General features: G+C 38.2%; 1 protein-coding gene across 1 annotated transcript; it reads right to left on the bottom strand.

Moving 5' to 3' along the window:
* Positions 1-6728: 6728 nt before the first annotated feature.
* On the bottom strand, positions 6729-11243 carry LOC140165460 (beta/gamma-crystallin-like). Its single transcript, XM_072188750.1, has 3 exons — positions 11206-11243; positions 9404-9525; positions 6729-6880 (listed from the first exon to the last, which is right to left on the bottom strand). Exons 1-3 carry the CDS (start codon positions 11227-11229, stop codon positions 6742-6744), a joined length of 285 nt encoding a protein of 94 aa, XP_072044851.1. The 5' UTR covers positions 11230-11243; the 3' UTR covers positions 6729-6741.
* Between the last annotated feature and the right edge of the window lie 4750 nt (positions 11244-15993).

Genomic DNA, 15993 nt, shown 5'->3' with positions numbered 1-15993 from the left:
GGCGCCTTATTCGTTTTTATGTATTTCTATATGCCCTCAAGTAAAATAAAATGCCAAACTGCACTAAGCAGACAGAATGTTACTTGGCTCCCAGCATGAATTATTGATTTTATACGGAGGTAAAGAAATACACAGTTGCCTGCAAGCCGTGCACCATACTCTAAATAGGCCCCCTACTTCGGTAAATCTGAATAATGGTCACATGTAGACATATCACGTGTTCGGGAAATCACGTGGCAACATTTTAAGATTTCAGACTTGTTTACTAGTTAAATTGTCATTTGTACTATTGATTATTTATCTTTGTTAATTAATATTAATTAATATATCTTTTAAATGCTGATAAATCGTGGTTGGCTGCCCATATTATATGTTAAATTCAATGTTTTATGAATATAATTCTACCACGCAGAGGGGGTCACACAGCATGATTTCACACTACACGATTTAGCTAGATTTGGAGCTCTGCATTTCAAATTCACGTCAATTTTAAAGTTTATACACTCAATATATTTAATATAATAGGCCTACTTATTTTTTTTGTTATAACAAACTGGAACACGAAATATACTAGCTTATTACCTATACAGAAAGGGGATTTATACACATTCACTCAGCAATTTGACATGCCTGGCGCATCAAGACATTCTCTGTCTGGATAACATGACTGTCGCCCTCAATACGTCTGGGCGCAAATTTAAATAACAATACGCTATTTACATATGAATGCGGCTTCAAGCTAATTTCTAGCGCCGCTTCCAGGCCTATTCCGTGGTACTGTGTATAAATCAAAATTAAAGCACTCGGGTGATTATATAATCAGTGGCCTCAGCTCAATTGAGGGCGTTTCAATTTATTACGTGATTTGGGAAATGCACAAGATCAGATACAATGGCGAGTAATGATTATTTACTTGTTTTTAATAACAAACTGCTTAGGGCGGTAATAAACAACGTGTACGTCCGATAACTATAGATTGAATGATATTTATCATCACACGAGGAAACAAAAACAAACGAGGTCAGGGAGGTCAGTGGTCTCAGCTCTCATAGCGGGCGCACTTTCAAGCTTGTACTCGCATTGAACAGACAAAGTTCGCAAAACTGAATGGCGGCTTTTTTTGTCAACCGTAATTAACATGATCAAGGGGTCGAACATGATATATTCATAACCGATCGATAACTGGACTCATTTTCTACCAAGCAAACCAGCGGGATTTGTCATAGGTTTGCGTGCTTAATAGAATAACCGTGAATTTAGTGTCACCCCCGTGGTACAGCTGCACGCACTACTAGGCAGTATAAAAGTCGATGACCATTGACCTCAATGGGGTATACAAGCTTATTCACGCACAACCAAAATCAATTACCCGGTTATTGTAAGTAGCCTTAGTCATGTCCCTCGACTAATTATTCGTCTTAAAGAGTCTGAACCAAATGGTCAATCGTGGCTGTGGATTCAACCTACCATGGCGATTTCTGCCATGAAGATATAGGGTCGATGACACTGTGTGTCATCGCTCCGATATCTTCATGGCAGAAATCGCCTGGTAGATTGAATCCACCGCCACACATGGCCATTATACATATCGACCTGTTAAATATAATAGCCCGAAGGACATCTGACTAAGGCTACTGACAATAGCCCCGATTAGCTCGGTGACTCACCTCGCTGTGTGTCAGTCAAGCATGGTATGCCATAGGTCATATTCTTTTAGACAACCTTCACGATTGGCCTATACACTGCGCTATATAATTCGGCACATATAAATCAGAATTATTGCGGAATTATTGTCAGTTTTTGACTCAAGACGCAAGCTACTGTCTCAAAGCGCAAGCTAACGACTATCATATCTGTTCAAAATATATATTCATGTGCAAGGAACCACATCTGGTTTCTTTATACGAAATCATTTACGGGAGATATTCATCATTTTCTAACCCGGTATCCGAAGATTTTCGTCTGATATCAAAATCGTGCATAGCAATTCACGTGTATCGATCCCGTGTATTCATTTTAGTGTCTCTGCTGCACCAAATAATTATTAGCCAGACGATGTCGGTGTGGGTCATTCAAAAAGGTTTACCGCCATCAGCACATCTCTGTTATCCTAAATGTAAGGATACTGAAACTACTCATGATCACACTCCTACATCTCGGTTACAAAACAATTTGATGAAAATGTTTAGGTTGTTAAAGAGAAGTAAGCATCATTATTTTTTAAGATGCGGTTGTCCAACTGCTTACTCATGATAAATACAGGGTTCAAAAGAAATAACTCCCCCCTAAAATTACAAAACATTTCTTTGCATAACTTGACATTTATTTTGTTTATTTAAAAAATCAAAAAGCTGTGAATAGAGGAATCGTCTTCCAACCCTCCCAAAGTTGTTTCATTTGCAAAAACAACATTTTTGGTCAAAAATATCACATTTTCTAAAAATGATGCTTTCAGAAAAAGTTGCACTTTACCACATTATGTACAAAACGTTCTCAATATTAATGTTAAAGTTGATTCAATTCTTGGGGTTTTTTTCCTTCACCTTTCTGCCTCTGGTCCTTCAGGCACCCATGCAACCATCATTCAGTGCAAAACAAAGATTTGTTGAACTTAATTTTGGCGTAAAATGAGATTGTCTTTGATGTTTTTAATCAGAAGTTGTTTCAAAAGGATAAAATCACTAGGAAGGAGAAATAAGCTCTCCACGCATAAAGTTGACCAAAAGGGTGAACATTTACAAAATTTTAAAATTATGGCTTTCTCGGTTTAAGGTTTAACACTCATGATGTGGCCACAAGAGATTGGCTGCATGCAGTTAATTGGCTGGATGCTGACTTCCAACCTCCAATCTTTGTTGGCCATTTCTTCTTTGTCATGTACACCTTTATTCAAGAGAGCCGTTGCTATAGATCTTTGCAATTGTTTCAGTCTACCATTTGCAAGTAAATTGTTCATCTCTTCTAGCCTACGAAAGAAATAAGCATCACACTACAAACCTTGTTTCTACTCCTATAGTGATTTCACCATTTTTGAAACACCGACTGAAAACCCATTCATGTCAAAATTCATGTCAATGAATCATTGTTTTATACTGAAAGATGATTGCATGGGTGACTGAGTAATCGGACACACAAAATTTAAGAAAATTAACTAACAATTAAATCAATCAAAACATTGATCACATTCATATCGAGAACATTTTTGTACATTACATGTATAGGATGTTGAAAAGTGCAACTTTTTCTGAAAGCATCATTTTTGGAAAATGTGATTATTTTTGACCAACAAAAAATGATTTTCAAAAAGAAGAAAATTGAGAGGGTAGCAAAAAGATTCCTCTATTTACAGGTTTTTAAATTTTTCAAATCCACCAAATGTCTGTCAAGTTATGCAAAGAAATGTTTTGTAATTTTAGGGGTGAGTTATTTCTTTTGAACCCTTTAGCATTACATTTGTCAGGACTCTCATTATGTACCGGGTGTCCCAAAAAAGGTTACATGTAGATTTTTGAAATAAATCTTAAGTTAATGGTAACAAATATAAATATCCGTTTCATGACATAATCTATGTATCCTCTACTAATACCCCCGTGAATGTCAAGTTCACAAGCTACGTACTTAATCCGCATTCCACGCATTCCTGAGCAAGCTCTTTTCATGACATAATGCAACACGAGGCTCATTATACCACCGTCACAGCCACCGTGCATTCGACGGGGCACTTGAGTAGGCCCTGCCATAGCATGGCATATGCAGTATTTTCTGATAAACCACAGATATTGGTGATAAACAAAGAATAAAACTTGTTCAGTTTTATTTCAGGAGTTCAGTCAAAAATGTAAAAACAAACAGCAGCGATTTCAAGTCAACAAAATCCAAAGAAGGCCTAAATGCAAAAGATTATAATTCATTACACTATATTGATGACATGAGATACAGCGTGCAGAACTTTCACCAAAAACGTGTTTTTCTCTAATGACCACCTTCCTTTTATTAATTTTATAACCATCAAGAGTCAAGAAGTTCTAAAACTGATTTATTTTCAGTGTACAATACTTTATTTTTCAATATGTTTCTTTTGTTCAATAAGTTCAACAATGAAAATTAAGAAAAACATAAAAGTATAAAGAAAAATTCTGAAAACAAAGGTGTGCGTGTGTTCAACTTTCGTTGTGCGATTTTGATGGTTAGCCACTCTTTGCACCCAGTCATGCGCTCATAAGTTAAGTTACTTTTAAGATACAGAATTAAAACTTAGCAAACAGTTGCAAGAAGGATCAATAAATAATATCTGAAAAATGACATCGTTTTGTTGTACCATGACAAAATGCGGTTCATTTTCATGTAACCTCCGTATGGGACACCTTGTATAATACAAATTAAACGGCTCTTTTCCGAGCCACCAAACCTTACAAAAAGACGAAAATTATTGGGATAGGACTAGTCTTTTTGCTTTAAATGGTCATAGATTTTAACACCATAAAGTAAAAACCAAAAAGTAAAATTTCAGCTTTAAATAACATTTTTTCAGAATAATAACAGACCTAAGATTTCACTATCAAATAAGTCAGCAGGCAAAACAACATTTCGTAGTTCTCAGTTTTTAATAATTGAGCGTTTCTCAGAATGTATAATGTGATGCTTTAGTTCCATTACCGGGTTATCACTAGATAAATAGTGCATCCGCGGCGCCATAGGGTGATGTTTGAGTTTTCCTACATAAGTGGAACCAATGTTTTTTGGCATCCTTGCACCTCAAAGGATAAAACTAGAATTGGTTCCATTTTGTTCTATGCCCACTATGTTTCCTACGAGGGGTCGAAGGTCATAATAGGGCCAAAATTTAATATTTGTTTTATCATGTTGTTCTATACCTCATGGCTAGGAATAAAAACGTCAATTGTCATATTGCACTAGGGTGCTTAGTTCAGGAGTTAAAGAGTACATAAGGTCAAATGTCAAGTATCTCATGCACGAAAGCCAATTTTTAAAAATGCACCGATTGAATCGAAAGTGTTCTTAAATTACTCTTCTCGTCAAACCAAATAGAAAAATTATTTATTTGAGAAATGTATAACCTCTGAATCATATGCCATATATGCTTGTATATATTTCTATTGGACTTTGTCTGCATGAATTCTGAATGGGGATATGACAATACAAAAATGCACTAAAATTGTGAATTAAGTGCTTGAAATTTCTTATGTTAAGGGGAGTAATTTGAGACCAGTTTCGATGAAATCGGACCATTTTTTAATTTTGACCTTGAGTATGAAATTTTTGACATTTGGCCTTTTCGATCTTTTAATTTCTGAGCTAAGCACCGTAGAAAAATATGACTATTGATTTTATTTTATTCCCTGTGATGAGAGGAACAATTTGAGAGGAACAAATTTTGGCCCCGGTGTGATCTTCGACCCCTCCTGGGTACCACAGGGGGCGTAGAAAAAATGGAATCAATCAAATATTTTACATTTCAGGTTTAAGAATTCCAAAAAACATTGGTTCCACTAATGTAGGTAAATAAACTCCCAAACCTATGCGCTAAAAGGTACCTTCTATGCCCTTCACCTTTTTTGCAATTTCACATTGATTTTTGGCTTTTTAGATTTTGTCTGGCTTCTTAGTGCTGCAAAGGTTGTAGCTTGTTAGAAAATGCAAAATCGTAAATGTCCTTATGTGCCACTCTATCATCGTTGATCTTCAAATGATAAAAAATCGAGGTGTCCTGCATGGGGGATAACAAAAGAAAAGTCAAGTCAGTTTGAAACAAAAAGATTTATTTACTCATAATTTTAAGCCAATTTGAGGAAATCGCAATAAAAGTATCTAATTCCCAGTTTTTACAAGTTTGGTATAAATAAAAAAAAGCAAGATATTTTCGTGGCAGATGTATGAAATAAGTGTTATTCTAGAATGTGATTATATTCCATGTGCCTCCAAGGAATAGATCATGTGAGCCATTCATTTAGCATGTGATATTAATCCGGCAATATATCCGACCAATCATACTTTACTTTTCATTAAAGAATCAAGTTTTGTTAACTTAAAGAAACAGTGGGTTTCTGCTCACTCAGTGTGTATTGTCTTTAGAAAGTGCACGCTCTAGGGTTACTTTTTGTACATTACAATGCATACAGTCCGTAGTACGGCCATCTATAACCATGATAACAATACGAGTACTGTACGGAATAAAGCATACTAAGAAAACGTCCGTCAATTCGCCGTCGAAGTGATATAATAATCGGATATATCGCCCTGCACTACAAGCAGGTTACAATCATCACCTGTGCTGCTGGTCTGCAATCATAAATTGAATACTATACCACTCTTTTCAAAGATACTAATCTTACAGGTACAAGTGATCAGCAGTGAAGCGATTACCGAATAGGGTGCAACTCTACTAGTTTTATTACAAGACGGTCCTACCCCAACCCTAAACCCTAACCCTAAATCGCGTAAACGAGGACTAGACTCAAGTCTAGCAAGTTGAACCCTATTCGGTAATGGCATCAAAGATTCTATAGAATAACGATCCAGGTCTTTATCCTTGCTCTTTGATATCTATGGTTCAATGCAGAGGTACCGCGTGAACGTACTAGTGCAGCGCGATATATTCAAAAATTGTTTTCGCCTATAGCTATGGCAGTTAATCCGATTATTACATCACTTAACGGCGAATAGCCTCAAATTGTTATGTTTGTCTTAAACGCACTTACCCGCTGGAATATCGTCACACAGTTAACACCCGGCGCATGGTAGCAATCTGATGGATGAGATTCCATCAGAGCTTCCCGCCCAAGATGAAGGACTAGGGTAGTCACCGACTTCTACTACATACATCCTGTTAGTGTAATAACCATCCTCATAGAGCATCCAGCTGCAAAAGTATGATATAGATTAAATTAGATTTACACGTACATATTGCACACAAAACCAAAACGTATTTATAACATGTTTATAACGTTTTACAAACATATTCGTGTTTGCTGGGTAAGCACGGTTTATAGTGATCTTCTTTTCGATGGTATGGGAAAGTTGATCAAAAACTGGTCCTAAATATTTATATCTAGTTTTTAAAAATTAACAAAAAAAATTTTACTCAAGATCTGTTTGTTACGGGGGGATTTTCTCCACAATTGAGCATTTTTGCCCAAATTTGAATTCACAGATGGATTTGTTGAGTCTTTGCCATTCTAAATAATTATGTATACTTTTATATACTTGTACTTTATATATAGACCAATAATTTTGCAGCTATGAGGCTAAAAAGGTTAAAAAAACCAACCATAAAGAAGACATCCCTAAAGCATAATCAAGAAACCCCCAAACATGAGTAAGTCCAACTAGGGCGTTGCCTACTTGACAATATATCTGGATATATTAACATTTGTTTCGACTTTTACATGTGTCCTGTGACTCAATTAAAAACATCTGAAAGGCTGACCTTTTGCTGTCCATTCCCAATTTATCGTAATGAAGGTCGCGCATTTATACATGAATGAAAATGAAAAGAGCTCTAGGGCTCATGTGTTATGTACTGCTCGTGAACATAATTATAGTGTCCTCTTCATTTAGGTACGTCATCAATCCGCTGCATTGAAAATCAATTTCGCTTCGAACGGGAGGGGGGCCGTACGAGCCCGCATTTTACCAACATAATTTCTCTTTTTTCAGGAGAAATACGAATAAAACTTTATTGCAACGAATGTCAATTTGTAATGTCATAATTATTCTCTTCGAATGGAGTTAAACTCGTTTTTGCAATAGATATGCCCTTTAACGTGGTTCACATTAATGTGACAAATTGCCACTTCGAATGAAAAGGTCCACTTTTTTCTGTAAAAACGTTGAAAAGCAGCCCTTGAATCACAAAACGTTCACTTTTAAGCCGATCGCAACCCAATAAATCCTGTCCCATCCCTCCTGACTTTTTGTATCAATGTAGCACACCCTATTTCACTTCCTCCCTCCCCCCTCCGAACAGTATCCTCTCTCCCTCCCCGGCAATCTCTCTCCTCTCGTGTTCTTCTGTTTCTAGTCTTTCTGTCTCTCCCTCTCCTCTCTTTCTCCCTCGCCCCCTCCCCTCACATAATCAGTCTATCAGTCTCAAGTATCTTCTTCTCCCTTTTTGTGAAATTTATTATTTTGATCAATGCCTGACAAAAATAAGCTCCGCAAAAATAAACATTTAGAATAAACTCCAGTCTCGCATATAGGCCCAACCAATTATCAGATTAGCAATTGCTATTGTTATGAATAGAATAAATTATCTTCACTCAAATGCAATTCTTTGGTATTGCATTTCAATATAACATGATGACCAAATTGCTACTTGCACACCTCATTGGGAAATATTTGGCTATTTCAGACGCTCATTTCATCGCCAATATGAAAGACTTTTGCCTATAACTTGGCAACAAGGTAAGTATATATTTCAATGCTAGGCTATTTTTACGAGCCACTCCCGCCTAGGCGGAAGTGCTTATACACCAAACGCAAGTCAATTGAAGCCGTACAACCTACCGCGAATTTACGACCATAAAATTTAGACACTTCGTTTGTCTAGATTATCACTAACACTCTCATCTCACGTTTTCATGTCAGAAATTAACAAAACTCACCAAACCGAAAACCGAAATTGTCTTCGTTCAACTTTTCAGTGAGCAACAAAAGACTAAAATAAAAGGATTGTCCACCCGTACATTACTAACACTATAACAATGAGATCTGAAACCGAAAACTGAAACAGGGACTGAAACTGAAAAGATAAAAAGACCCATAGTGTAATGCCGATTTGCCGCTCAATGCTAGCGGTAAGCATCGTCTTAACGATAAATCGACCACCGCTTTGCCAAAAGCGGCAAACCGAAAGAGTTGCTGGTTTCAGTGCTTGTTACATAATATTTAATAATATTTTATTCTTATAACGCACAATACATTTAAATCTCAAGGCGCTGAACATTTTACATATACTTGCCGATTTGCCGCTCTGACGACAATTTTGCTTCACTACGTAGTCGCACCAGAAACGTGGCGGAACAAAATGGCGGAACATATTATTATAATGAAAGACAGAGATAAAAGAATTTATCGCGTCTAACGTCATCGTCTGTCAATCAAACTCGAGCACGGTTTGTTTACAAGTGCCGTGATGATGTCTCAAAAGTTAGGTCTTTATAGTATGAAACTTTCTTTCGCGAAGACACCATGTCAACAATGCCTAGAAAAGTTGCTTTTTGTCTTGTAATTTGTCAGGTAATTTTTCGCCATTTCGCCAGAAAAATCGGCCTTCCTTTTACGCGCTATTAACCTGTGTAAACCAATCAAGGATCGTAATTGACAGTGACATCAGACGCGATAAATTATTTTTATCTCTGTATTTCATTATAGTATCACTTACTTTCCTTCTTTCACAATACAGGAGTCGAGACGATCACCGAATCCTATATCGTGTAAATTCTCTATTGATGAAGAGTAGATTTGATATGCACCAGTGTAACCGCCGTGCTCAAACAAAATTATCTACAAGAATCAGAATACATATTAGCCATAAATACAATAGCGTAAAATAACATCTGTAAGATTAGTTTGCGTATGACGTCCTGTCAACCAGACCAAAAATGCCGTACTGCGCAGGTCAGTAACCAACCACGCCTCGTCTTTGCCCTGACGTCAGACGCAAACTTTAATTCGGTTTTCAAATATAGTCACGTATACGACCTGCTTCTTGCAATGATTTGAGGCGAAGGAGCCCTCTAGTACGCTTGTTGCTCCTCAATGATCGCGCGATAATGCGTTCGCGTAATACACGTGCTAGAACTAATTACGCGATTCGGCGGCTTAGATGTTCGTGATGGTTTCGTTCATTTAAAACAACGGGAATGTCCTCACAAAAGTAACTTTTTTTTCTGAAAAAAGGCAGTTTTTCTCGCAAAAATTACATCGTAGTGGATACCGGCTGCGCCGGCATCCACTACTCAAAATATTGGCTAGCCCATCCATTATGACACGATATTGGATAGGCAAAAGACAAAATCCTATCAGTTATTCTCTAAACAACTTCAGTGTCCGAGTACGGTATTCTGACTACTCCCCCGCGCCTGTGCAATTACGCGTACGCGGGGAAGTAGTAAAAACGTCCGCACCCCTACTGCCACACGGTGCACACCGACACCGCCTGGCTAATAATTATTTGGTGCAGAAGGGACACTAAAATGAATACACGGGATCGATACACGTGAATTGCTATGCACGATTTTGATATCAGACGAAAATCTTCTGATACCGGGTTAGAAAATGATGAATATCTCCCGTCATGATTTTTTTCTCAAGAAACCAGATTTGGTCTCATAAACTTGGAAATACGTGTTGAACAGATATGATAGTCGCTAGAATGCGCTTTGAAAATTGGCCGTGCGCTTTGAACTCAAAATTTGACCATTTTATATTGCGTTGGTCCTGTTATGGACTACAGCGTGCAGCGTGTAGTACAGCTGCACTCACTGTAGGCAGTATAAAAGTCGATGACCATTGACCTCAATGGGGTATACAAGCTTAATCACGCACAACCAAGATCGATTACCCGGCTATTGTGAGTAGCCTTAGTTATGTCCTCGACTAATTATTAGTTTAAAAGAGCTTTAAAGGTTTGAACCAAATGGCTAATCGTGGCTGTGGATTTAACCTACCATGGCGATTCCTGCCATGAAGATATAGGGTCGAAGACACTGTGCGGTGTCTCGACCCTGCGCATCACCGTTCCTGCAGACGTAGCATTATGCTGCACAACGGCGATTCTGCAGATGCGTTTATCGTGCAAATGGCGGCTGCTGCAGTTATTTTGCCGAGATTACCGATTGATAATAACACACGAATTTGACGTTTTATGAAAGAAAATGTTATGGAATGTTTAAAAGAAAATTAGAATATAAGTCAAAATGTAAATTGATTCACCAGAAATCCTCCAATAAAATCAGGTAAGTAAAATAATAAGCTTTTATACCGTGCCGGCCGGCACGCTGACTGGTACCGGTGTATTTTGACTTTTGTTTACGATTTTCCATGATAGTGAAAATATTTATGAGGTATTGTAAAACAAATACAACATGTTCCATTTCGCGTCGGGAAGCAGTCAAATCATCCAACGCTTCGGGACCAGTTGTTTTGCCTACTTCCCCTCAAAACATGTTGTACTGCGCTTACCTGTGGTATTTGAGTGGGTTTCATCAAAAACTCTCTGATAATATCTGTAATAAATCCATAAACTTATTATCATGAAATCATCTGTTAATACGAACGACGTATGTAACAACAAGTTTTTAAAAACGACGTTTCCTAAAGCAAATTATACTCATTACTCGTTGACTGCCGATAAAACGCCCAATAAAGACTTAGTCACCGGACCGCGCCGGCCAGTTAAAGTACATGCCCTATCACACCACTCCACACCATACATAAATTCTCCCAGTCACATTTCCCAAATATGAAATTAAAAAAAGTCAAATTTTAATTTAGTTCTTTTAAAGTTTGGCAGAGGCGGGGTTCGAACTCACGGCGCAACGCTTAGTACGCTATGAGCCTAGCGCCTTAGACCACTCGACCACTTGTCTTGTTGTTATTCATCTGAAACTTATTTAAAAATATAATCGCAACTTCAACATAGGCCTACCACGTGACAAGCAAAGGCAGAAAACGTATTATATTTTGGAATTTTATCTGCTTAAAACATTAATGTGTATTATAATAGAGCTACCGTTATTTATATTGTTGAATTCTCAAGCGCATCATTTCGAATTGGGTTTGGAAGATACATTCTCCTAAAGCCCGATACTGACTCCACCTGTACATTTTAATTTCATCGCGCGATGCTGAGATGTTTGAAAAGCATCGCAGCATCGCATACCGCTGCGAATTGGAGTCAGGATCGGGCTTAATTCGAACCACCAACATCCATGGTTCGATGTAGAGAGTCTTTCCTATTCAGAGGAAATACACACCTTATTGCCTTTTAACAATAACCAATGACACTAGCACGTAATTCCAGTCAAGCACCAATCTTTAATCCTATTGTTGAAGAGGATAATAAGCTTATACTTATGTATAGTATTATTAAAAAGCTTAAGTCTTTGTTTGGCTAAATCCTGTTCAAGTGTGGCTAAATCCTGTACGAATGTCAGCGGCGAATGTCAGGTTATTATTTCCCAGTCTTGAAAAAAAATTGCAGGCAGAGGTGGGAATCGATCTCGGTACCTCCCGGTTAAAAAAGCACTGTGCAAAACCACTAAGCCAACTAAATATCTGTTGTGAGATGCTTGACATTAATCTTTGATATTGCTTAATGGAACAAATCGCGGAATTAAATCAGTAATAAAAGAAGTAGATTCTTATTTAGCGGCCAAATTGGATAAAAGGGGAAATATTTGTCCCTGCTCTAAAGAAAACATAGGTTAGAAAATTATCAAATAAATTTAAATTAAAAATTGAGATTTTATATTTATTTATTTCACGAGGCGGCATTTTCACAGACAAACACTGTACACGCTAAAAACTCGACCCTCATTACTAGATGATGGCATAGCTCAGTGTTAACGCATCAGACTGGTAATGTCAATATCGTTGGTTCGAATCCGCCCGTCAGCAATGGTTATTATGATTTTAATGCTACGCTACAATTTGTTCAATTTTTTTTCATTTATTTATTTATTTATTTATTTATTTATTTATTTATTTAAATAATTTGATATATTTGAAAGGGGTATTTGAGCAATTTGAAATTTTTACCCCCGTATAATCCTATGGGGTCATTTTGAACCCACCCCTCCCAAATTGCCAAACTTAACGCACAACACCTATGAGTTTAAATCATACATAATGATCAGTACGTCCATCATGAATGAGTGGTCACTGCATTCATTTGGGAATGTGTAGGGACTGCAGCTTGATTCACCATCCACAACATGATAATGTGTGCACATGCTACATTATATACACTTGTAGGCCTATGTTGTTGTTGGTGTATAAGTAATGGGCCTTGCAATAGAGGCCTTGCATGTGACGTATCATCCCGTAAATATGGCGGACTACTCAAATGCATTCAACAAAAGCATGATTGCAATCTACCGTGACAGTTCGTCTCACACACATAACCCTGCACTACGATCAAATAGGTTGATGACAACATTTGATTGAATGGACTGCACTCCGCCATAACTACGGTGAAGGACACCGGTTCAAATCCTTTGTCTGGAGCCAATCGATAATTTCATGCAAGGCCTCTATTGAAATGCCTCAAGCTTTTAATCCGATATTCAGATTATCTATTTGTTTTCATGAATTGGAAGACATTCTTTGATGTATTACTGAGCTCAATGATCTGAAATTACTGGAGTGTGAGTGAGGTCAGCATAGTATTTTATTAACAGAAAGTATAGAGGCCCTGCATGAAATTATCGATTGGCTCCAAACAAATGATTTGAGCCGGTGTCCTTCACCATAGTTATGGCGGAGTGCAGTCCATTCAATCAAATGTTGTCATCAACCTATTTGATTGCAATCATGCTTTTGTTGAATGCATTTGAGTAGTCCGCCATATTTACGGGATGATATGTCACATGCAAGGCCTCTATTCTCCAAACTCATTTCCTAATGTATGTGAGAATGATACAATAATGACATGATGAACATAGTCATTGATGCATCAGTTTTAAAATAGACTAGGCGGTTACCATATTTGGCGGTTCTCGGCTGGGCGCGATTACCAGGCTGATGGTGACATGCCCATACGACAGTTTTACTAATTTGACCTCACATGACCCCTGGCGACCCCAAAATGACCTTCCAAAAATTTGGCTCTAAATGTTGACTGTACCCACCAAGTTTCATGCCCATACGACAGTTTTTAGTAATTTGACCTCAGATGACCCATGGGTGACCTTGGATGACCCCAAAATGACCTAAACTTATAACTCTAAATGTTGACTGTACCCACCAAGTTTCATGTCCATATATGAGTTTTTACTAATTTGACCTCAGATGACCCGTGGTGACCTTGGATGACCCCAAAATGACCTTCAAAAATGTTGTTTTAAATGTTGACTGTACCTACCAAGTTTCATGCCCATACGACACTTTTTAGTAATTTGACCTCAGATGACCCCTGGGAGGGGACCCCGGTGTCAGATGACTTTAAAACGAACATAAACATCTTCTTGCCAGGACAGAACTACACCCACCCACCGCGTTTGAGCCCCGTACGACCTAGTTTTATGCCCATGACAGTTTTTAGTCATTTTACCTCAAATGACCCCTGGGAGGGGGACCCGGGGTCGGATGACTTAACGAACATAAACTTCTTCTTGCCAGGACAGAACTACACCCACCCACCGAGTTTGAGCCTCGTACGACCTAGTTTCATGCCTCTATGACAGTTTTTAGTCATTTGAAATCAAATGACCCCTGGGAGGGGGGCACCGGGGTCGGATGACTTAACGAACATGAACATCTTCTTGCCAGGACAGAACTACACCCACCCACCGAGTTTGAGCCCGCCCTGTAGGACCTAGTTTCATGCCCATATGACAGTTTTTAGTCATTTGACCTCAAATGACCCCTTGGAGGGGGCCCCGGGGTCGGATGACTTAACGAACATAAACTTCTTCTTGCCAGGACAGAACTACACCCACCCACCGAGTTTGAGCCCTGTACGACCTACGACGGCCTCACATTAGCAGTCACAGACAAAACCTAAATCTACAGAATATATCCATTACTCGTCGATACTCGAAAGAGCTCAAAATAAATAACTTAGAAAATTTTCTTGATGTCCTTTAACATGTTTCCATAGTTAACCATCGTTAGCCATGGATATCTATGCTGTAGAACTGACCGGTGACTAAGTCCGATTTATTGGGACGTCTATCGACCACTCGACGAGTAATGATAGGAAATGGCTAATTATTTTGTTTCTCCGACTTATTCGTTTGCAATTTAAAGCTGCAATTCGCCGTTCTATGTATTGCCCTGCACTAGACTTACGCTGTACATCACCCGGTATGATCTGCATCGCACCATAGATTATCAAAGAATAGGCATAATAACCTGGATCGTAAAGTTCACATTATGCTCATTCCATGTACGTTTCACTCTCACCTGTAAGAGTAGTGTCTTTGAAAAGAGCGGTATTGTATTCAATATACGATTGCACACATACACAGGCATGACAGGTAATGCTTGTAGCATGTTTTATAGTGTGAAACAATACATTCAAAAATTGTTTGGATATATCGCTATGGTAATTAATCATGTTACATCACTACTTCTACGGCGAATTCCCCGTGATGTGACAGGATTAAACCCATTGCTATGGTACTATCAGTGGCGGCACCAGGAATTTTTCTAGGGGCATTGGGGTGGGGAGCAAGGTAAATTTCGGGGGGGCAAAAGTGACAAATGTTGTGAAATATTGCCGCAAAAAGTGGAAATTTATGTGGGGGTTTGCCTCAAAAGTGTGGAAGGGGGGAACAAGAAAATATTGGGGATTCCCCGCTCCCCCCCCGCCAGCGTCGCCACTGGGTACTATTTCTACGGCGAATTGCTCAGAGTTTTATAAAATCAACGTACTTTCATTAGGATGGCCATCGAGTGTTGCTAGAAGATCAGCATGGTTGGATGCACCTTCATATGGCATCTGCTGAGTAAACAAATAATAAATTACAGTAATCTTCTTATGGGAGACCATGCAAGAGTTGGGTAGACTGGGGTAAAATGGGACACAGGGTAAGATGGGAAAGTGATTTATTGGAATTATTTTATACCTTGAAATATTCACATTTTGCCCATTTTTGCAACAAAAGAACTTTGATATAATGTCTATTAATATTTCCAACCAATTATAAGTACCATTCTTCATTAAACAGGAAATTCTGAGGCCCGTAAGCCTTAAACATCAAAATAAATATTCCTTTTTTTTTCATGTGTAAGCAGAGGTCATGA

Source organism: Amphiura filiformis, chromosome 12 (genome assembly GCF_039555335.1).
Source record: "Amphiura filiformis chromosome 12, Afil_fr2py, whole genome shotgun sequence".
Classification (NCBI taxonomy): domain Eukaryota; kingdom Metazoa; phylum Echinodermata; class Ophiuroidea; order Amphilepidida; family Amphiuridae; genus Amphiura; species Amphiura filiformis.
Note: the sequence above shows the minus strand (reverse complement) of the source record. Positions and strands in the feature narration are given on the sequence as shown.

What these genes read in the sequence shown, in the direction of transcription:
- LOC140165460 (XM_072188750.1), bottom strand. Translation starts at nt 11,229, where the DNA reads ATGAAACCCACTCAAATACCACAG. An exon ending in AACCCACTCAAATACCACAG is followed by an intron (nt 9,526 to 11,205) that starts GTAAGCGCAGTA and finishes TGATTCTTGTAG; the next exon opens with ATAATTTTGTTTGAGCACGG. An exon ending in TGTATTGTGAAAGAAGGAAA is followed by an intron (nt 6,881 to 9,403) that starts GTAAGTGATACT and finishes ATACTTTTGCAG; the next exon opens with CTGGATGCTCTATGAGGATG.